Source organism: Suillus plorans, assembly GCF_016647745.1.
Source record: "Suillus plorans strain S12 chromosome Unknown HD556scaffold_36, whole genome shotgun sequence".
NCBI classification, from domain to species: Eukaryota; Fungi; Basidiomycota; class Agaricomycetes; order Boletales; family Suillaceae; genus Suillus; species Suillus plorans.
The window spans coordinates 148930-169841 of NW_024537420.1; the positions used below are offsets into that span (position 1 = coordinate 148930).

A 20912-nucleotide genomic window follows, 5' to 3' on the forward strand; every position below is an offset into this window, starting at 1 on the left:
CCGTTCTCAGATTACAGCAACAAATAGGCTTAAGCCGGCATCGGCCAACACGCTCGTTGACCGCAAACGCCAACATGTCCGCCATGGACGTAGACCAAATTTCTCCAGATCCATCTCCCGTCAACCCTATAAAACGCGCTCCAGTCACGTACGGAAGGCGTAGGGACCCTCAGCCTGAAATACGCGACTCTTCTGTGACACTCACCGACCGCAGCTCTCCTCGTGTAGAATCGGAGCCCTTAGGCGGTAAGGAAATCGAATCCACCCATGAATTGGCGCTCGATGCGCTGCAAGGCTCACAATCCTCTTCAACGACTTGTATAAACGATAATGACATGGTCGATGCCAGTTCTAAACATCACTTTGGCTGGAGAGCCCAACTGAAAGCGCTAGATGAAGCCTTCGATAATGATCAGGAGCCACTTGCACAGCCTCGAGTTGCTGAACGGTCGTCATTGTCGCCACCCTTTCAACCTCAATCCTTTGCAGACAAACAAATTATTCATGCGGATGCCACGCCTCTTTCTCCAGTACCACAAAATTCCGATGGGTTTTCTGATGGTACACTGTTGCCCCCTACAAGCGACCCATCTGCCTCCCCAATTGATGAGTCTCTTGAAGATTCACCGATTATTTCTCGCAAGGTCAGACGTTCGAGGAATTGTATCGACTCTGATTCCGAGCGTGAAGAGTCCAAAAATTCCTCCTCGGTATCGCCTGTTCACCATCCAATTAACACTCCTCTGCTGCGATCTCCTCCCACACCTTCGACATCAGAATTGGAAATGCCTTTAACGAGGCCCAAGGCTAATAAAGGCAAGGGGAAGGCACCTGCTCGGGATGTCCCTCCGCTTCGTTTTGAGAATGAATCAGTTTCTACGAGTACCACATCAAAGAAGGGTAGCAAATCCAGGCGGAAGGACGAATCGGCACGCCTCAAAATCAAGGTAGTCTGACCTCTCTCGCACCTATTCCATTTCTCACACATACGACGCATAGGCTCCGACTAAAAAGGACCTGCGCGAAACTGTTTTGGAGAGTTCGCGGATTACTGCGAGCAAGAATGTCCAGGTGGTGCGTACTGAGCAATCAAAGTACACCAAACATCGACTTTTTGAGCTGGTCAAGTGGGTGACACCAGGTTTTTGTCCAAGAGAATGTTGCTGACTTTGGCCAAGGGATGAAGCCTTGCGTAAGGAGCAAAAGCAGCCTGAGCTCCCCTCAGATCCAATATCTATTTTTTCCTCGCCTTCCGTACTACCCGTTGCTGAAGCACGAAAAAAATTCGCGCAAGGCGAATCTTCATTCGGCGTACCTTCACGTTTACTTGGATCTTCTACTATTGTTCATCCCCGTGCACAAACTCCTCCCAGAAATCTGCCACGGCGTGCAACTTCCCAGCCACCGTCAATGGCATCTGATAGCACTGACGAAGAGATGCCAAATCTTACCGACCTACTGAGGCAAGAGCAAGCCAAACGCAAGGAAGCTGACGACAAACGTGCTCTCGCGGAGTTGAAGCAACGAGCCCTTCAAGACGCAGCTAGGCGGTCATCTAGGGCCGGAGATAGCGACGATGATTTAGAGATTGTTGATAACAGCATGCATGTGACAGCCCAAGAAGAGGCGGCGAAACGCAAAGCCGACAAGTTGCAACACATCACTCCCTCGAAGGGGAAGGCGAGGCAGCTTGCGTTGAGCCGGAAATCCATGCCAGGATCGTCAGGCTCTCGCGTAAAATCTTTTGCACAAGCCAACATGTCCGAGTATCTCAGGGACTCCGCGATGTCGTCATTCGATCGGAAGGGAAGGGGCAGGGACAAAAAGGTCCCACTCACCACACAGCAATTAAACAAAGCGCTCATACAGAAAGCTGAGGCCAGCAAGCTTGCGACAATTCAGCAGCGAGAAGAGGACTGGAAACAAAGAGGAGGCAGGATATTAGAAGAGCCTGTAGAAGCTGGGGAGAACGTATCATTCAGAGACAGGCTTGATGTATATGTGCAGAAGGGGCTTCAAGTGGCAGAGCGCGATGACTCTACTGTTGGCGACATGGAAGTAGACGACACGGACGAGGACGATACGGATTATGCTCCCGAAGAGCGGGGTTCTGCCAGTCCAGAGCCCATGGATACTGATGGCGAGGGCGACAACGATCGGGAGAACCAACCAAGTCTCGATGTCAATGATGATGCAAACCAACAGACGGACGTTGAAGATGAGGAGCGCCAAGTGCACAGGCGCGGTATTCGTCGTCCTCTAATGGTGGCTTCCGACGACGAGGATGATGCTCCTAGAATTCTTGTGCCAGATTCCTCGATGCAAGACTTGACCTCCGACACCATAGTGACACGTAACTCGGAATCAGACCAAACAGAGGACGAGAATGACAAAGAGAACAGTCAAACGTTGATGTACGACAGAAGCGAGGATAAAGAAAATAAGGCTGTCGTTCGACACTCGCCTTCATTCGCCAGACCTACCTTAGGCAGTATACCGGGGTCCCTTGTTGACGTCGATGATGCTGTTCACCTGAGATCATCGTCCTCGACATCGTTGGGAGGTTTCGGTGGTCCCTCTGATTCACCCGAACATGATTTACAGCGTTCGCCATTGAAGGAGATTGCTCAAGATGACTCGTTATCGGGTTCCCCAAGCTCAAAGTCCCCGTTTACCACCAGACTCCTCCAATCTACGTCAAAACATCCGACATCCCTACCAGGAGAATCGTTTTCCGACATTGAGGACGAGGAGAACATGGTTAAGGGTTTCGAACCCCGCACACTACTACCTTCCTTTTCTGAAACCCTCGGCAAGAGCAGTCCTGCATCCTTTGTACCTCGGGATCCTCTCGCAAACGCAGGAGGTTTTTCGCAATTTTTCTCAGATGAAAAGGTTTGCAATCTTTTTCGTTGTAAGTCAGTCTAGAAAATGATGTGTAGTGGTTATTACAGGATGAGGGGCCCAGTTTCAAGGAGGGGAACTGCAATGAGCTCGCTTTGTCACTTGATATTGGACTGGAGCCCGCACTAGAAGTCAGCAGTACCCTGCGCAGGAAGGCTGACAATATTTTTGAAAAAGAACAGGAATATGTTATAGAAATCGCAAATGGCGATCAGAAGCAGGATAATAACCCTGAATGGTACATCCGAGAGAACGGGTGAGTCTATCAGAGTGGCATCTAATTCATTCCTAGAAATTTTGTTCGCCCTCAGGTTCTTGACTCAGACATCGGGGCCTAATGCTGAACAATATCGTGTCAAGTCCTTGCAGATGTCACCACTTCTGGCATCTCAAACATTGATGGGTGAATTAATTCCGTCGTCGAGTGAGCGCGCCCCACTCCAAACATTGTCCTTCAAGGCAAGGCAAGAATCACCGGATGTACAACCTCTTTATCGACTGAGGCGGCGCAGTAGCTCGCCATTGGAGAGGAAAACCGCCATGCAAGACGACGGCTCCCTTCTACCCCCTCTACTAATCTCTCAGCTGCCCAAAAGAAATGCGTTTGATGTCTTGGGAGGGCATCCAAATTCCAATGCGCCCAAACGAAAGCTGGAGAAGTCTGAATTCGTTGCTGCGGAGGCCGAGGAATCAGACGAAGACGAACTGATTGGCTTCGGGCCTATTCATAAAGACGAGGAGGAGGCAGAGGACGATGATGATGATGACGAGAAATTTGTGGAGGGTCTTGTCGATGATGCGGTCATGAATGCCGAGACAGAAGCGGCCGATTTGGTCCAGGAGAAGTTCAGGTGCGCATTCAAGGTAGACTATTGAGACAGCCAGCTGAATTATACATAGAGAGCACGAGGACGAAGATGACAAGAAATTGGAGAAGCTTCATCAGGATGCTATTGATGGTAAATTTAGAATGAAGCGTCGCGACCGTGGTATCGGTTTCGAAGAGGATAGCGACGATGACGAGGAGGACGAGAATAACAGGCGAATACGACGGGGTATGAACAAGAAGCGCAAGATTGATGGTGATACTCTCGAAGATCTAGGTAAGTGGTACAATCGTTAAACCTCCAATTTTGAAGCCGACGTGTCTCCCTCCATAGGTCGAAACCAAGAAACAAAAGCATTCTATGATGCATATCAGCATGAGTTGATTGATGACGACCTTGAGTTCGTCCATTTGCAAGCAGATACGCGAATGGTTAGCGAAGATGAAGATGAGGAGACGGGGAAAGTGGTAACGACCGAAGATCTGAATGCTGAGCTAAGGGAAGCCGCAAGGAATAGAGAGGTAAGCCGTACGGCGCATTTTCTACCTTTGCTATCACTGATCTTGGGTAGACTTTTGAATCTATGGATCTGGAGGACACGTCATGGATCGACGGGGCGGACGAGGAGATCGATCACCATGTGCCTGTCAAAGTGATGGTAGAGCGCTCCAACAATGCACCTGCAAAACGACCTGCACTGTCCCACACTGACTTTGGTCTGGAGGTCTGTTCTGCGCTTGATGAAATTGAAATTCATTGTAATCTGATAATCTCCTTTCATAGCGCCCAAACCGGATATTGGAGAATGACCAAGAGAAAACAAAGTTACGTTCATGGGCAAGAGGTCAAGGCGGCGGCAACCAGGGGACTGGTCGGTCTGTTGTCGGTGCAGCCATTACAGGACACGCCAAGGCTAAAGTCAAGGCGGGCGGCGGTTCCTTGAGAACAACCCAAGCGGCCAGCGGAAGCAATTCTGTCTCAAGCGCACCTGTTCCTCGCAGACTGGAGAAGGGGCGAAGTATGCTCTCCAGTGTGTCCGATAGGAGTAATCGATTTGCGTAGTATCTGGCTTTAGCATCTTGATTCATGTTCAATCCTATGCCTTCACCATTGTTGTTCCGCCAAATGTCTATTCTGTACATTTATTTTCCACCTGTAATAACATCACTGAAAAGTAAAGATGCAAACAAAGAACACGTATGTTCACAAAGCAAAAGTGTGGATGGAAGGCGAAGGGAGGCATGTACACCCAGAAAAAGATGAACAAGGTAGATATCTAAGATGGGTATCGCGGAGATATAAATAACGGGCGATAAGGCTCTACAAGACTCGGCCCAGACATTAGAAGTGTCAAATGATTGAAGATGCTTGTAATTTAGTGATATTGATGTCCAAAATTTCTTCCAAAACGAACCCAGGACGCGCGCGGGCGAGTGGGTTGGATGAGTGCGATATTTCGTGATTGGCGTGAGAGCGTCGGGGATCTACGTTTGCGTGTACCCGTCTGAATCTTTTTTGAAAGGGTGAGCTGGCGAAAAGCGAAGGTAAACTGAATATATTCACTTTATGCCTCAACATGATAAGTTTGGCCATGCACGCTGGAGGTCCTGATTCCTTGAATGGATTGCCTGGAAACATTTGAAAAGGCAGCTGATACGGCTCAAGAACAGAACTTACGGGACGCGACGAGAGCTAAACCTGACTCGTGGGCATCGAGGAGGTCGTCACCAGCCATGATCGACCTTCTGACTACAGGTGAAAATAGACATAGCAGGATAATAGCGGAGAGAAAGGTGACGAGAAACATGGAAAACATGGCCCTAATATTTAATGGAAGGCTGAAGAGCTGCGCTGAGCACCAGCAGGGGCTACGCGAGCGTCACGCGTCGTGAAAGAGAGCGGGAGGGAAATAATAGAAGACGGGTTGGGGGATAACAACCAGAAACTTGTTAAAGGCTTCGATCGACTAAAGTTGCTCAGAGAACATAATGCTTAGTCATCAAAGGGACGTACAAATTATGATGCCGGCATATTTGGTCACCATGATCAATTTGTGATCAATAAGAAGTGCTTCAGGTTGTTCTCAGTGTGCGACATGGCCGAGCTGTTGTCAACGGCCACAATCACAGCGACGGGCCTTCTTTGCAAAGCATTTCTCAACTCAGGGCTTTGCTCCATCACCGTTAGCAACCTCCATATTCTTCTGAATGCTCTACGGAACGACGAGAGGCGGCGACATGGACAGGGCGTAGTAACAGGTGTGCCTCATAATTCGTCTTGGTCAACGCCCACTCATGCACGTTTAGTTGCGAATCATATTTCCACGTCCGTCTTTCGAGCTTCTCACGCGAACACCCATACTGAGAGTTGAGCCTGGACTGCCACAGACTAGACGATCCACTTGCGTGGGGAACGCTCCCAATAGAACTCTACTTGAACTCCAATACAACACGGTGGTCGCTTGGCGCGTCGGAGATAATGTTCACCACCCCGTATGTTGTACGGAGATAGTCGGAATGTGATAGGCGACTGAATGTAAGCTTCGGCCAGGAAGTCTGTTCTCCGCTTTCTTTCGTAAGGGTCAGGTGTTGGAGACATTTCGCGGAAAAGGAATCTTCCAACCTTCCGTAGATATCGCCATCAAACGACTTAATGAAGGGCATTGGGTGGGTGCCAGGCAACCTGACTTCTTCTGTACCCGCATTAACAGATCTCAGGTGCATCTTTTTGGAGAGGGGAAAATCAACCAACCACCCGACTATCCGCGGACAAACGGTGTCGCTCGCTTGCCGCGGTTCAAATGGGGAGTGTAAGTCATTCTTTTCACCCTTTGAACATCTGGTCGTCACACTTGAAACGCTCAGTGGTCGGATCCTGATGGAAACTGCAGTTCCCCCTCTCATCATACCGATGTGGCTCACTGGTATGGCATCTGGAACCATTGGTGCGCCGTCTTCTCTAACGTGATGTTAGGTTTCGACAAATTGATGCCCGAACACCGCTCGTCCCCTTGCAAGTACTTTCCAAGATTAGGTGTCAGACTTGGCGTGGCGTTTGGCGATCCGATACCGGTTGAAGAAATAACAGCTGCATTGAGTGCGCGCTCGTACGTGCCACTTATCAGGGAAGATGGTACGAATTCGAAGCTTAGCAATGAGCTTTGTCCGGGCGGCTGCGTTGGCCGCACAGCGCACAAACGACATATGGACGTGGCGCGGAGCGATGTAACTGCGATCATCCAACGAGCGGTGGAAGCTTTGGGTAGACGAGTTTCTGGCGACCTTCTCGACGACTCTCGTTCATAGTTCAAGGGAGCTATTCATTTACGCAACAATCGTGTATGGTAAAGACAGTTGACACTCGGATTCACGAGCAACGAATATATACTGGTTTTACAATGGCATGTAGGGCGTGATTTCCACAAGACAGACAATATATGCGCGAAGAATCTAGGTGTGGGTTTCAAGTATCTGTGGCAGGCTGTCCCGGACAAAGTAGCAAACTACTTAAATCAGATTCTCCCGTGTAGTACCAGGTACAAAGCACCTAAACACATTGAACTTCTGCTACTTTGAGTGGAGAAAAACTCACCATCATGGCATAAAATGACAACAAAATGAATCCCTCTGCCCAGTTTGTTTTACTGTCGGCAGTTACGAAATTGACAAGGAAGCAGGCACCTAGGAGTAGTGCGACTTCAAAGAAATCTGACGGGCTCTTCAGCTTTAGTGGCAATAGCATCAAACTCGTCAGTAACGCACCAAATAGCAAGTTGAAAGGCTTTCCGGTGCACCAGCCGAGCAGAGTTAGGAACGGCATCCAGAGCAAGACGAACTGAATGCTCAAGTCAATGGCTTCAGCTTTAGCCAGAGTATTGGGTGGTTCAGGAGCCTCAGTCTTATACCATACTCGGCGAGAAGCCTTCTGCAAAAAGTAGCCTGCCGCAACAGCACCATCCGCTGAGAAGGAAACGAAGGGAATGAGGACCAAGCCGAACCACTCCTCCGTGATGTTGGAAACATGCCTCACAGGCTCGATGCTGTCCACCAACTGTTGAAAGTTAATAAATGTAGACCTAGTCGTTCGACGACACTTACCCACTCCGAGGTCACAGCCACAACCGCGATGTTAACAATCAGAGCGCCGATGCAGACCCATTGGTTAACGTCAGGCTCCTCTTCTTGTAGTTTTGCTTCATAAGCCTTGAGCTGGGCGGGTGTCAAAGAATGGGTCAACGAGTTGTTTCCGGCACCAGGAGGGTTGTGATAGAAAATCCGCGAACAGATGTATCTGACAGCAGGCTTTGTGACAAATCTGATGCAAGAGAAGGAAAGGAGCCTACATAAGAAGGAGTAACACTGCAAGCCCTCTGCTCATGGTCAAGAAGTCGGTTTGGGTGCTACTACCAAGGTCTGGGAGCTCGCCGTTGGCCGATACACCACTAGAAGTACTACCACTTATAGCTGCATAGAATGAAGCCGGCAACAAGAGGGCCAACACTCTGTGCATGTAAGAAGTTGTCCTCATAACTCCGGATGATAAGAAAAACGTACCCAACAGTAAGCAAGGTATGGTTGAGTTGTGTGTGGGCAGGGTGGAGGTCCTGTTCCCATATTCGAGCACCGCCTGTCAAAAAAGCGGCTCCAGGAACAAGGAGGAGGTGCAATAGGACCACACCTGCAAGATAATGATGTGGTTTGTCAATAAGTAGTGTGAGATAAAACTGATATTTTCGGATCTTACCGGTGATGGTCGATTGAAGTAGCTTGAGCCTTGTAAAGTAAGTTTGGATCACGCCGATGATTGCATGTTAGCTAACGGATTACTTACTCGCACTTGAGCAGGAGTATGATAGCCAGGGTGACCTCGACCGCACTGCTATTGTTTAGGCTGTGAACATGAAATGGAAGAGAATTTGGCTTACTTGTTCAGAGTGATCGTGATCAAGTCGCCAAGATCCTTGCCGCAATACAAAGCCATCTGTTCACCGCAGTAGTCGAACAAGCACTCGTGTGGTATAATTGTCAAGAAACAAACTACACAAGAAAATGAGCGCTGCTGATGAATCAATCGGGGGACGACATACGTGAAAAGACAGCAGTATGATAATCGGCCATATTTTCGTCAAAATGCGCCCACCATGCTACAGGTGTCAGGAGGAGTAGCAGATTGAGCCCTGTGAAAACAATGAGGTACTTGACCACATCGTACGGGCGGCGGAGACGCACATGAACATCCATATATTTTCTTAATGCTCTGTATGACGCCGACAGGCTTCTTGCCTCTGCGGAGGAAACGGTCGCAGGTGGTTTTGAATCTCGGTCTGAGAGGCTCGCCAGTCTCAAGATCCTGATGATTAACTGAAGCGAGTTCTGTGGCTGAGAGCGGTTCGGGTGAGAGTTGCACACTACATTCCTGAGAGATGATTTGATTGCTAGTGTTTTGTCGAGTATGGGTAGCCCTACGTTCTGCCATGGACTAAGGGATATGGAATTTGAGTAGGGTGTGATCCTGGTAAGTTATTATAATACAGGGCACGAGTTGTGACATGGTAAACGCTGGTTATGTGAAGCTCGGAGTCGAGAGACAACATGCCGGGGAACATGGGCTTGGCGCGATCAATCATTGGGTGGCACTGGTAACGGTTACATGATATTGTGTCCACTCGGTTCACATCGCTCGGTACAGGAGCGGGCGATTCGGACAGTCACGATTAACAGTGCAAACCCTGTCGGCATATGAGTGAATTTGTTCGCCATCCAGACCGTAACCGGAGCCTACAGGCATGCGTGGGTAGCGGGAAGCTAAACAGTTGCGTTATCCAGATTCTAGGCCCTGGCCACCGTGACTGTTCGGGTCTATTACGGTAGTCAACAATATTAGATCCGACTTATAGGCACGAATTGAGTTGTACCTTTGAAACACTTACCATAATGTAGAGGCAACTGTAACGCGGTTACGTCGTTAATTGCAGGATCCTTTGGAGGTATGTATACTAAAACCACTTTTCGCTGCTGTGCTACCTTCCTACTAATGTCCATTAATCTACTAGTCCATGTCCGTCACCTCACCGCATCTGCAACGTCAACCCCACTGATGAATCAAAATTCTGTCCGCAACCCAAGAGTCTAAACTAGTCTATCGGAGCTACGCCACTCCCAAGCATCCGATTATAACGCTTGTTGGGATGTCACTCGTCACCGTTCAATCAGATGAGGTTACTAACTTTGCAGCGGCTGTCACGCGCAATACACGGTTGCTTCTATGCACACGCACTCGTTACCGTTCAATCAAACGAGGTTGCTAACTTTCAGCGGCTGTGGCGATGTGAGGGTACATGCTAGTCACCATACGGACAGTCGTACTTTCTGGTTCAAAGGAGGCGTAAACATGCATACTCCAGAAGTTTACGAACTGCTAAAATACCGACCTTCCACCTTCTCGAAGTCACTGGCGGCCAGCAACATATCTTCGGCGCTTATGTTTCCATTCCATCACAGTGAAAGACGGATTATTGACCTTTGGAGGAATCAGTAATGGTGGCCATGTTCTTATCAACAGGGGGCCTCGGGACCGCGGATGCTAGGGGATTATTTCATGCACAAAACTTGCATTGTGACAGCGCCCTACTACTTAGCGACCGGTGCTATCCTCTTGCAAGGTTGTTTTCGACGTGGAAAGTATTCGTAAGATGTAGGAAGAAAGGCGTAGTCAACGATGTTGTCCATGGCTTGACGTCTGACATCGGAACACGCCGTACCACGTGTTTAGGCTTCAGGGGGCCTGGATTGCACGCATCGTAATGAAAAACACGCCCGATTGCTGCTGCGCTGCTCATCTTGTGCACCTGGAAGAACCGAATCCCAATTTGGTCCTAGTTGCTACAAACATGAAGTGAAATCTTGGTCCATCGTACTCTCCAAAATGCTTTCAGAGCTGCAACACAGTCCAACTTGAAGCGCGAGAAGTCAGCTACCGGTCAAGGCCATATGTGAGACACAGAAGGCGGTCGACTGGTCGAATGTTGCCCATTCACAAATATTCTAGGCTTGACCACGCGTACCATGGGAACTTGAGGGGGCGTCAAGCACGTTGGAGAAGCTATACAACATCTTGACGAGTCTACCTTGCTGTTGAGCTTGTTTCACAGAGAATCTAAAGGATAGGGGAAGTTTTCGTCCTCGAAGTAAGTGAATTCCATAGTTTCATCGATTGTGTCTTGATAGAATGCATAGATTTTATCAGTCAAGCCGTGTCAATGCACAGTCGAATTATCAGAGCACTGCAATTAAGATTCAACTTCGGCTCTGTTCCCGCTGTTCGAAAAGCCACGCTGATAAGTGACGCCGAGATGGCAGATTTGTTTCAGGCGCACTTCGCCCTTTCATGGTATCGCCCGCCGCGGGAATAGGGCTCACAACCAAGCTTTGCTATGGTATTCAATTTCGTATAAGTACGGTCACAGAAGAAATGTAAGCTCGTGCTTGCCTCCAGACTCCAGACGATCCCGCATATGCTTGATATGTTCAGGTTCAGTGGTTACGGTATGATCTCTTTTTCGATGTAATCCTTGTGTAATCCACAAGACTGAACTAAATACGAGCATGAACAGGTCAAACAAACGTTGTGTAGATCCGAAGAGTATGCAGACCGACATTTTTGGGAGTTATGGAATTCGTATGTCATGATGACGACGCAGATCGGTTTGTAGATTGATCGCAAGCTTGCGATACCGGGAAAGGTGGGTGTGTCATATCGCGGAAGGCGGGGGCGGCATATTGTAAAAGATGAAGCACCTGTTTAGATCAACCTTTTTAGCATCCATTTGATCATGCAGTCTAAGTGTGCTTCAAGTCTGCGCCTGGCATGCGAGAAACACTCGAGACGGACGAAACAAAGTCCGAGCTCAAGATATGCGTTACTATGTAACCGGAAATGAAACGAGAGATGGCATGCATAACTACGATATTCGCTTTAGATGACAATAGCACCAGGGCTTTCAGTGAATTGCCCGGGATTGTTTGATTCCCAAGGTGTTGACCAATAGACCACAACAACCTTCAACAATACTATTATGGCTCTTGTACAAGTCTGAAAGGAAGTCTTGTACCGCGTTGTTCCTTCCATACCCAGTTTGATACGCTGGGCCATGGATGTTGTTACAAAGGTGGAAAACTGGATCGCTAATTGGAGCAAAGAGGGAGAGTCCGAACTGTGCGTAGCTGTCTGCTTATTTTTTTGTGGCGCTCAACCTGACGCCCTTGATTCGCAAGTCGAAATTTCCTCATTTCACCTCACTCGAATCCTTCCGACCCTATTTGCGCAGAGGCTCTCACGACCGCCTACCATGCCCTTCTTTTGTCTGTCCTCACAACCTGGCAGCCCAAGCAGAGTCCCTTAAATGCGCAGGCTCTCGTAGCCTTTATCCAGTCTGTCCTCCTTGCACTTCCGTCCTCCTCCTCTGCGCGTGCGGGTCCACCCGTGCAGAGTATTGTGTTCGGAGAGATTCTTGTGGATGTTTTGTGGTCTACAGATGCTCAACTGGACGAGTTCTTGTCAGACGCGAAGTCTACTTTAGTGAACTCTGAGCAAGCTTCTGGAGGCCAACAAGTAAAGGACACTCCGAATAAAGACACTACAGATGTTGCAGAAAATGCAGCTCAACTGAGGCATTTCGTCGAACAAGACAAAGAAACGTTAAGCGAGCTCGTCAAAAGACTCCTGGTAAGTACCAGTATACAATCCTACAGCATCCTGAATTTATCAATAAACAGTTCACTGGCATTGTTGATCTCGCCGTATGTCGAGAGCGCCTTGACTTGACTCTTCTGGCCAGTGCTGGTCTAGTTTCGGATAGAATGTCATTTGACAAGAAGGAAATACGCACTCGCACTGGACTTTTGTGAGTCACATGTAAACATTGAATCATAATGTCATCTAATTTTCGTGCACGTAGCTATAAGCAGAACAAGTTCAACCTTCTACGTGAACAGTCTGAAGGCTACAGCAAGCTTTCGGTGGAGCTCACGAGTTCCTTGGGTCCTGCACACTCACATGCTGATGCTAGGCCGGTAGAAAGCTATGCCTCTATCGAAGACCGTGCGCGCCAAGTTTGGGAAAAGGTTATAAGCCTTATTGGTTATTTCGACCTCGACCCAAATCGCGCCTTGGACATTATCTTGGATGTATTATCGGTCAACGTGGCAACTCACTACACGTTTTTCTTGGCGTTGCTCTCATTTTCTCCATGGACTGGACTGTATAGGCGTCCTACAATGTCCACTGCTAGCCACATGGCTGTCGATCCCGTTACCGGGGATAAGAGCCTGGATGAAGTGTTGCAAGTCACCGAAGCAAATGCTGGCGATCAGTCGACATCACCTCTAGAAAACGATAGCAGCACAGAGTCTCGAGTGCTAGCACAGGTGCTTGGTTTCAAATTCTCTCATTACCAGGTCAGTTTTTTCGAGATGAATTGGTGCTTGCAATTCACTCTTCGTACAGTCATCAGAGACCCATGAACCAACCCTGAGAAACCTCTATCTAACTGCTGCCATCTTGATCAGGGAGGGATTTATTACCGTAGAAGATCTTTACCCCCATGTGAGGACATGTTTATGTCGAATACCCATTGACCTCCTGACAATGTCACAACAGCTTACTCCAAGGGATGTGGACGTTGAAACATATCATAAGGATTATCTTGCTCAGGTTCAACAGCGCATTTCTGAAGCCAAGATTAGCCAGCTCGCCATGGCAGCTCCTTTGGAGTCTTCTAGCTCAAGTTCGCAACCTCGTGTAGAACCTACGGAAGTTAAAAAGAGCGCCATCGAGTCCAAACCTCCTAACCAAATCGCTGGGCTGGTCAACGGCCTTCTCTCTGTAGGAGCTTTGCGCCCGGCGATCGCTATTCTGACGAGGATTCCTTGGCTTGTTGACGCTCACCCCGAGTTGGCCGATCTAATTTTGAGGGCTCTGAAGTATTCTATCGCTCCTCTGTATGATGCAACATTCGTCCTCAAAGAACGCAATCCGAGTTTTACACAACCTCGCACACGGTTCAGCGCTACTGGAACACTGACAGTTCCAGTTCGTAAATACCAGCTATCATTAATAGCTCCCACTCCTCCCAGCACAGCGTCAGTCGATTTCGTATTCTTCTTCCCTGACTGGACCCAACGCATCCCACTTTGCACTTCCTTCGACGACATGGTGAATGTGATTGAGCCTTTGATGAGTTTCATTGGGCTGCACGTATCGCGCGACGCCTTGTTTGTCACGAAGATTACGAGGTTGGGGCGCTCACAGCTGTTATCCACTGTAAGTCATTTGTTTGCTCGTCTAACTGGTCTTAACTCGATCAATCATAGATTCCCTTGGATCCAATTTCCAGAAAACCGTCAGGCGAACCCGACGTGAATCATCCCGTGCGACAGTTTTGGTTCAAGCTTCTGCGGCTGTACTTTCTTCCTGCGCTCCCTCTCATTCGAGGCAATGCAGTCTGTACCGTTGACATTTGGAACGTCATTCGACAGTACGAGACGACTGCAAGATGGAGACTATACGGAGAATGGAAATCCGGCTACATATCTCATCCTGAACTTCGCATCCGACAAGTGCAAGCTGACCGTGAAAGCAAAGGCATTTTGCGACGTCTTTCACATAACACAATCGAGACGCTATCTGGAACAGTGGCGAAACTGGCTCATTCGAATCCTTGTATCTTCTTCATGAACGCCGTCAACCAAATCATGGCATACGACAATCTTGCCAATGTCGTTATACAAGCATTGCGATATGTCACCAATATGGGATTCGATGTGCTCGTGTATGTCATCCTTGAGGCTCTATCAAATCCCAATAAGAACCGTGTCAAGGATGATGGAGTCAACACTTCCGACTGGCTTCAAAGTTTGTTCTGTTTTACTGCTTTGTTTTTGCCATCCTTAGCATTCGTTTTAGGTCTGGCGTCCTTTACTGGCATGCTTTTCCGGCGGTACAGTGCTGACCTGTCACCTTTGTTGAAATACGTGGTTCACCAGTTGTACAATGGCCAGACGACAGAGATTGTCGTACTGCGGGAGCTGATTTGGAAGATGGCAGGCATTGAACCTCTTCCGAGCCTTTCGGATTCGCAAATCGCTGCGATGGCCGGAGGACCTGCTCTGAGAATTGAAGCCGTTGCCTCAACGACTCGTGGCGCGCGCCTTGATCCAGGTGACGCTGTCCTCAAAGGTCCACAACGGCTCGGAAAGACCATGTTAGAGACGAATCTAGCACTACCTCTCCTTATCCAAGTGGCACAGCAGAGACAGTCCTGTGTTTTCAAAGCTCCTGATGCCCACTTGAAGTCCCTTGCCAGTTTGTTTGATACTGTAAGTCGCATCGCGTCATACGCTGTACGTGCTCTCATCATTGCTCTAGACTCACGGTGTCCTGCTGCAATATTTGGATCTGCTTACCTCGCCAGCCGTAATCTTGCCCAAGGACTATGCAACGCGGATCCTACCTAGCCTTGCAGATCTTGGAGAGTTGTATGGGATAGCGCCTCCTATCTGCATGCAAATCATACGACCTATGCTGAATGCCACGATACTGGTGAGACATACAATCACTTTTAGCATACGCAACAACTGAGTAATATTGTAGAGTGCTGCCCAGGAGAAGGAACGACTTGCTAATGAGGAAGCGGAAAAGAGACTGAAAGCACGTCTTTCTGCGGCGAAGCGCGAGCCTTCCGGCGCCACCCCTAGGGTGGATTCACCTACGGGAGTCAATGGAGCCAGCACTCCACGAGACACTGGTGATCAGAAGTCGTCAGCTGACAGTGTGGCAGAAGATGCAGTGATGGATGTCGAAGTAACTACAGCAACTTCAGCTCCGTCTGAGGTAAGCCACACTTGAAATAAGCGAATAACGTTTACAAGCTTATCTTTGCAGAGCCCATGGATACCGGATCTAGAAGCTCTTTTCGACGATGTCAAGCAGATTGCCAAGAACAGTGCTCTTGATGTGATTGGGTAAGTTATGCTTCTAGCGAGGTACCTGCGGTATTCAAGACTTTACAGGCCCGGTTTTTACCTAACTTTCTGGCAACTTTCCATGTATGATCTGGCGCCTCCAGCAGCCCGATATGACGAGGAGTGTGCTGCTTTACGGACGCTGAGCCGTCAAGAGGACTCCAAGTACATAGCAGCTGACCGTTCTGCTGACAGAACGAAAAGGCTGTCAGCGGGCTCCCATCGGGCTAAACGAGACAGATACAATGCTTTTGTGAACACGCTTGCTCAGGAGTTCAAAGAACAAACTGCCTCGAGAGTGTTCACGATGAAACGACTTGCCCGGGAGAAGCATCATTGGTTCGCCCACAGTAAGACTCCTTCAGTCACATCTATCTTAATTTCTGACATCACTCTAGCCGAACATCGCTCTTCGGTCCTGGCTTCTGCAATCATCGAGCATTGCATTCAACCGCGATGCCTCCTATCGCCTATGGATTCAGACTTTTGTGCACAATTCATCAAAGTCATGCACACACAAGGGACTCCAGGGTTCCCTACTCTCGTAGTATATGACAAGGTATGTCCCTTTTGCTATGTAATCTACCGCATATTTAGGAGTGTTATTAGTTGCTCGGGGACCATGTGAAGGCGGTTGTCTTTTCCTGCAGCGAATACGAAGCCAAGAACTATGGTGAGTCGTCTACATCTTGCGATCATGGCTATCTGTAACTGTAGTCTCCAGGGCGCTTTTTACTGGGGATATTGACGGATCTCTGGAAGTGGGCTCAAGATGAGCAGCTCTTTTTGATCGAGAATCGCACGAAAGTTGGCGGAAAGACTATTCTGCTTCCGGGTTTCCAGCATAGATGGTCAAGTAAAGACCATGCGAGTATTGTTCCAGATGACCTTCTGTCGTGGACCGGGTTCAAGCAGATTCTCCGTAAATGGCATCGAAAACTAGGACGGGTATGTTTTAGCAGTCTTTTGGTGATCAAGCTGACATCCATGCTTTTAAACAGAGTCTTTTGAGCTGTATTGAGACAACGGAATTCATGCACGTCTACAACGCTATCATCGTGTTAAAAGAGATCCTTCCCGTTTTCCCTCTTGCTGCAGTGGGTGACGCTGGACCTGCCATCGACACCGTAATGGAGAAGTTCCTGGAAAAGGAAGAACGTGGTGATCTCAAGATTCTGGGCCGAGCGTAAGCCTGTTACTCCAGGTGTCTGGAACAATACTCATGATTAACAGTTATTCCGCGAGTTTGAAAAAGCGAGAGCCGTTCTGGGCAGTGCCAAAGCCAATTGCAAGCAAGGTAGCATTCACCTGTTGCAGAGAATGACCTTTTCTAACGTTCTATCTACATAGTCTAATGGAGATCCTATGTCGCCGAAGCCAACAAATTCACTAGGTATTCTTCCTGAGAGGCAAACTCGTACGCCGGCTCCTCCTAACGGTGCTGCAACGCCTGCGGCAGATCGAGTTAGTACTCCGGTTCCCCTCCTTCGTGCCAATGGAACGGCCCCACAAACAGTCGTTGATCGACCCTCCACACCAGCAACGTCCACCAGGTTAGCCATTGACAGGCATGTACAGGTTTCCATGTTATTGTACCAGTTACTCATCGCCTGTGTAGCATTCCACGGCCTGAGAAAGTGAGACGAGTACGACCCGAGAAGGGTAGCGAATCACCAGCTCCCGATGGTGATGCCAAGGGTGTTGCAAAGTTTGACACGATGGATGTCGATGCACCTCCGAAGGAACTGAAAGCAACGCAAGCTCCAATCCTCGAACACATTCTTCGCCCTACCCCTCGTCTCCACCCGGGTTCCTCCCAAAATGCCCTTCTGTCTACTCCAACCCCTAATCCTAAAGATGCACCCAAAGTTCAGCGGCCATCGCCGTCGAGTTCTACCCCAAATGCGTGGGAACCCCCACACTCACCACGCCCTAGAACTGACGAGAAGCAGACACAACCGTCCCCAAGCGAGGCTATGCCACCACCATCTGCTCCAAGCCAGACGATCTCGGCGCAAGAACTGCGCGAGACTGCCAAACAGAGTATTGGCAATCGCCCACCAGATCGGGCCGATGATAAGCGATCTCAGCCTGGCTCTGGTGCCCCATCCCCAATTTCTCGTCGCCGCACCCCTTCTCCTCCACCTCGTCCTGGTACAAGAACTCACAGCATGGAGAGCCGCGCCAGTGGCCGACGTTCTGACCGTGGAAGTGGCGATGGTGATCGTCCTGATGACAGGCCATCTGACCGTGAGGCTCGGGTAGAGCCTCGTGCACCTACAGGGCGTAAAGACGCTGCCACGCACCCCCGAAGTGATAGAGGCACTCGAGAGCGAACATCTACGCGAGACAGTGAAAGAGACAGAGAGAGTGAAAGAGACAGAGACTCTCGGCGGGACAGACATGGTGAACGGGAGCGCGATAGAGACAGAGAGAAGGATCGGGATAGGGAAAGAGACAGGGAGAGGGATAAAGACAAAGATCGCGATCGTCGTGACCGAGACAGAGAACGTGATAGGGATCGCGACCGTGATCGCGATCGTCACCGCCGAGATGAGAAGGATCGTGACAGGGATTCGAGGAAAGATCGCGAGGTTTCCGGTCGTGGTCCTCCTTCTACCGCAGCTTCTGCTACCCTGGACACTCGTAACTTACCCACTCGTCCCGATCCCACAAGGCATAGTAGCAGGGCACAAGTTGGCGATGATGCACTCGGCAAGAGAAGACGTCCTATTGATGACGAGGTACTAATCTTACACTATTCACTGTCATGAGAGTGCTTAACATTTGACAGGCTGACCGTAATACCAAAAGGAGCTCCCGTAAGGAGGGACATCGTGAAGATCGCACTCGCAGGTCAGAGAAGGAGAGTCACGATCGACCTCGGGAATCCGATCGGCGTCGAGAACGAGAAGTACCTGAGGCTGAACCACGCCACCCTCTATCTGAACGAGTACGTCGCTTTCGTACTTTCCATCATCATGTGGCTCACGGTATGGCCTTAGCCTGGCGAGAAGCGATTGCCAGAGGGTCCTAGAAATTTACCTCCTAGTACACCTTCTGCACCACGGGCGATGGCATCTGGGGATGCGTCCAGAACCAAACCTGATATTACTCCTAGTCGAAGTGGTGGGGACTGGAAGGGTCCTCGTGACCATAGCTCACACACGTTCCCGGCCTCCACCAGTGGCGGGCTGAGCCAGGACGTGGCTCCAAGTTTACGTTCGCGCATTGGCGACAAAGAGCCTCCCCGCACGGCTCCTCAAGCACCGTATCGCTCTGAAGCTCCACATAAGGACGATGACCGCGATAACAGAAAACGAACTCTAGCAGGTATGCTATCATAGATTCAACGTATTCATGACTCACTCTAACGAAGATCGCGATAAAGATGTCGGCGAGGCCACCATCTCTGCTGCAGGAGAACTCTCGTTACAGCCTCAGAAGCGGCCACGGATCAATCGTAATCGGTACAATCCCCATGCCCTCCAGACTCATGGTTTAGCCAAAAGGACCTTGCCTATAGATCCACAGGCTGGGGATAAGTCTCGATCCACACGTTAGTTTGATTTCAGTTTGCCCCTGCTATTTGAGTTCTGCAGTATATATCGTTACATTAGTACATTGTGCACAAATGAATCTGACTGATGAGGCTCCACTCTACACAAGTCATGAATTATTATATGGTATGTAGCTTGGTGAATGAGTGACTACGAGTTGAATCGATAATATCCCGAGTTGAATCGCGGTAGGTGGCCAATGGCTGTGGTCATCTTTTAATCAAGGTGAGGAATTCCTCCCGAGTCTTTTGTTGAGTTCGAAAACAGCCCAGCATGCAGGAAGTGACAGTAATGGAACCTGGTTTTTGTACACCGCGCATGGTCATGCACATATGGCTAGGTAGAACCGAAACAGTCAGCACAGAAATGTCAAGCGTCGTAATCACTTACGTTGCTTCCATAACGACTGCGACTCCGCGGGGCTTAATTGCCTCCTGAACGGCGATAGCAATCTGTTTAGTTAATCGCTCTTGAACCTGCAGACGACGACTGAAAGTTTCGGCAATGCGCGCAAGCTTGGAAAGTCCAAGGACTAGCTGATTTGGGATGTACGCGATAGCGACCTATGGAAAATTCCGAGCATGATTTATGAATGTCAGTGGCACGCGTAATATCGGAGGCCACATACTTTTCCTGTAAAAGGAACCAAGTGATGTTCACAAAGGCTGGAAATATCGATTTCACGGACTAGAACCATCTCATCGTGATCCTCTGCGAACACCGCATCGTTGATTACATCTAGTAAGGCGGAAATGAGATAATAAGTACGCCGGGATTAGATCATAGATAAGCCGTGTTTCACCTGCTAGTCGCTCTTCGTATCCCCGAGTCATCCACATCATAGCCTGAGCGAACCTCTCCGGCGTCTTCAACAAGCCTTCCCGGTTGGGGTCTTCTCCAATACATTCAAGAATAGTCCGCACCGCAGAGACCATCATTTTCTCACGCGCAGCACGGTCTGGCGTGGTTTCGTTCAAACGAGACACGGTGGATTTTGCTGTCATAAGAATGAGTATCATTGAGATGCCATTCAAGTATCATTAAGACGTACCAGGCCATCCAAGACCATTTGGGTCAGGAAGTGCGTGGTTTCCCTCGATAGCACGAGAGGGCACAGTGAGAGGCGTTGAAGTACCTGAAACTCGAAAGCCATAACCTTCTCGGACTTGAGGAGGACTGGGAGGTGAGGCATTGGCTGATGAAGATGCCAAAAGAGACTCGTTATCTGGAGCAGGGTCATTCTTAGATTGCGGGTCCCCGCCGTCATGGTTATTCGATCCGAGATTCGTTTCGGACTGCTGGAGTTCTAGTTGTCGTAAACCATTTGACAAGAGCTCAACGTGAGACGTCATTTGAACCGAATTCAGGGATGTTTAGTCTAAGGCCTGCTCAACGCAAGGAAAAAGAAACTACGAGTGAATCCTTATCGCGTAGCGAAAAGGACTGAGCCGTAGTGTCAATACAGCTGCCAACTTGCCGGTTAACTGAGTTGTCGTGAGTCAGTGCGAACGTACCCGGTAAATTTGGCGAACGTTGTCACAGGACCCCGACTGCTGCCCGTGACACATGTCTGCACGTTTTACTTCCGAGGCGCAAGCTCT

The 20912-nt window shown here is 49.2% G+C and overlaps 6 protein-coding genes across 6 annotated transcripts; 3 read left to right on the forward strand and 3 right to left on the reverse strand.

Moving 5' to 3' along the window:
• The first annotated feature begins 33 nt into the window (after window positions 1–33).
• On the forward strand, window positions 34–4803 carry HD556DRAFT_1379595 (MRC1-like domain-containing protein). The gene is made up of 9 exons (XM_041303204.1): window positions 34–947; window positions 1000–1127; window positions 1179–2895; window positions 2955–3160; window positions 3216–3755; window positions 3805–4007; window positions 4065–4252; window positions 4303–4455; window positions 4515–4803. The coding sequence occupies exons 1-9, from the start codon at window positions 75–77 to the stop codon at window positions 4791–4793; spliced, it is 4287 nt and encodes a 1428-aa protein (XP_041159059.1). The 5' UTR covers window positions 34–74; the 3' UTR covers window positions 4794–4803.
• HD556DRAFT_1379599 (uncharacterized protein) lies at window positions 4804–5703 on the reverse strand. The gene is made up of 3 exons (XM_041303205.1): window positions 5409–5703; window positions 5295–5359; window positions 4804–5241 (listed from the first exon to the last, which is right to left on the reverse strand). Exons 1-3 carry the CDS (start codon window positions 5545–5547, stop codon window positions 5107–5109), a joined length of 339 nt encoding a protein of 112 aa, XP_041159060.1. The 5' UTR covers window positions 5548–5703; the 3' UTR covers window positions 4804–5106.
• Window positions 5704–5775: 72 nt separating this feature from the next.
• HD556DRAFT_1379608 (uncharacterized protein) lies at window positions 5776–7097 on the forward strand. The gene is given in 7 exon segments (XM_041303206.1): window positions 5776–6001; window positions 6020–6023; window positions 6119–6223; window positions 6286–6397; window positions 6449–6540; window positions 6596–6654; window positions 6705–7097. 7 exon segments carry the CDS (start codon window positions 5827–5829, stop codon window positions 7034–7036), a joined length of 879 nt encoding a protein of 292 aa, XP_041159061.1. The 5' UTR covers window positions 5776–5826; the 3' UTR covers window positions 7037–7097.
• HD556DRAFT_1379618 (uncharacterized protein) lies at window positions 7098–9588 on the reverse strand. The gene is made up of 11 exons (XM_041303207.1): window positions 8960–9588; window positions 8818–8907; window positions 8656–8767; window positions 8562–8606; window positions 8475–8503; window positions 8285–8408; window positions 8074–8232; window positions 7829–8021; window positions 7493–7781; window positions 7323–7438; window positions 7098–7277 (listed from the first exon to the last, which is right to left on the reverse strand). The coding sequence occupies exons 1-11, from the start codon at window positions 9204–9206 to the stop codon at window positions 7194–7196; spliced, it is 1488 nt and encodes a 495-aa protein (XP_041159062.1). The 5' UTR covers window positions 9207–9588; the 3' UTR covers window positions 7098–7193.
• Window positions 9589–11778: 2190 nt separating this feature from the next.
• HD556DRAFT_1379639 (transcription factor/nuclear export subunit protein 2-domain-containing protein) lies at window positions 11779–19416 on the forward strand. Its single transcript, XM_041303208.1, has 22 exons — window positions 11779–11945; window positions 12005–12455; window positions 12506–12633; window positions 12688–13186; window positions 13236–13334; window positions 13389–14051; window positions 14102–14642; window positions 14694–15106; window positions 15156–15329; window positions 15381–15620; window positions 15672–15751; window positions 15800–16101; window positions 16150–16310; window positions 16361–16424; window positions 16476–16699; window positions 16753–16937; window positions 16985–17048; window positions 17102–17319; window positions 17370–18495; window positions 18546–18704; window positions 18757–19084; window positions 19131–19416. Exons 1-22 carry the CDS (start codon window positions 11881–11883, stop codon window positions 19313–19315), a joined length of 6369 nt encoding a protein of 2122 aa, XP_041159063.1. The 5' UTR covers window positions 11779–11880; the 3' UTR covers window positions 19316–19416.
• A 104-nt stretch (window positions 19417–19520) lies between these two features.
• Window positions 19521–20663, reverse strand: HD556DRAFT_1239209 (uncharacterized protein; the record flags this gene model as incomplete). Its single annotated transcript, XM_041298025.1, has 5 exons — window positions 19521–19647; window positions 19702–19874; window positions 19940–20049; window positions 20114–20308; window positions 20363–20663. The coding sequence occupies 5 exons, from the start codon at window positions 20661–20663 to the stop codon at window positions 19521–19523; spliced, it is 906 nt and encodes a 301-aa protein (XP_041159064.1).
• Between the last annotated feature and the right edge of the window lie 249 nt (window positions 20664–20912).

Bases quoted from the DNA above. Each gene is read 5' to 3' on its own strand.
- HD556DRAFT_1379595 (XM_041303204.1), top strand. From the start codon at position 75: ATGTCCGCCATGGACGTAGACCAAATTTCTCCAGATCCATCTCCCGTC. The intron at 3,161-3,215 runs GTGAGTCTATCA...GTTCGCCCTCAG, and splicing joins TGGTACATCCGAGAGAACGG to GTTCTTGACTCAGACATCGG. The intron at 4,456-4,514 runs GTCTGTTCTGCG...CTCCTTTCATAG, and splicing joins ACACTGACTTTGGTCTGGAG to CGCCCAAACCGGATATTGGA.
- HD556DRAFT_1379599 (XM_041303205.1), bottom strand. From the start codon at position 5,547: ATGTTTTCCATGTTTCTCGTCACCTTTCTCTCCGCTATTATCCTGCTA. The intron at 5,360-5,408 runs GTAAGTTCTGTT...AAATGTTTCCAG, and splicing joins TTTAGCTCTCGTCGCGTCCC to GCAATCCATTCAAGGAATCA. The intron at 5,242-5,294 runs GTGAATATATTC...CTTTCAAAAAAG, and splicing joins TTATCATGTTGAGGCATAAA to ATTCAGACGGGTACACGCAA.
- HD556DRAFT_1379608 (XM_041303206.1), top strand. From the start codon at position 5,827: ATGGCCGAGCTGTTGTCAACGGCCACAATCACAGCGACGGGCCTTCTT. The intron at 6,224-6,285 runs GTATGTTGTACG...TCGGCCAGGAAG, and splicing joins GAGATAATGTTCACCACCCC to TCTGTTCTCCGCTTTCTTTC. The intron at 6,398-6,448 runs GTGGGTGCCAGG...AACAGATCTCAG, and splicing joins GACTTAATGAAGGGCATTGG to GTGCATCTTTTTGGAGAGGG.
- HD556DRAFT_1379618 (XM_041303207.1), bottom strand. From the start codon at position 9,206: ATGGCAGAACGTAGGGCTACCCATACTCGACAAAACACTAGCAATCAA. The intron at 8,607-8,655 runs GTAAGCCAAATT...AAACAATAGCAG, and splicing joins ATCACGATCACTCTGAACAA to TGCGGTCGAGGTCACCCTGG. The intron at 8,409-8,474 runs GTAAGATCCGAA...ATTATCTTGCAG, and splicing joins ACTTCAATCGACCATCACCG to GTGTGGTCCTATTGCACCTC.
- HD556DRAFT_1379639 (XM_041303208.1), top strand. From the start codon at position 11,881: ATGGATGTTGTTACAAAGGTGGAAAACTGGATCGCTAATTGGAGCAAA. The intron at 13,335-13,388 runs GTGAGGACATGT...ATGTCACAACAG, and splicing joins TAGAAGATCTTTACCCCCAT to CTTACTCCAAGGGATGTGGA. The intron at 15,752-15,799 runs GTAAGTTATGCT...AAGACTTTACAG, and splicing joins AGTGCTCTTGATGTGATTGG to GCCCGGTTTTTACCTAACTT.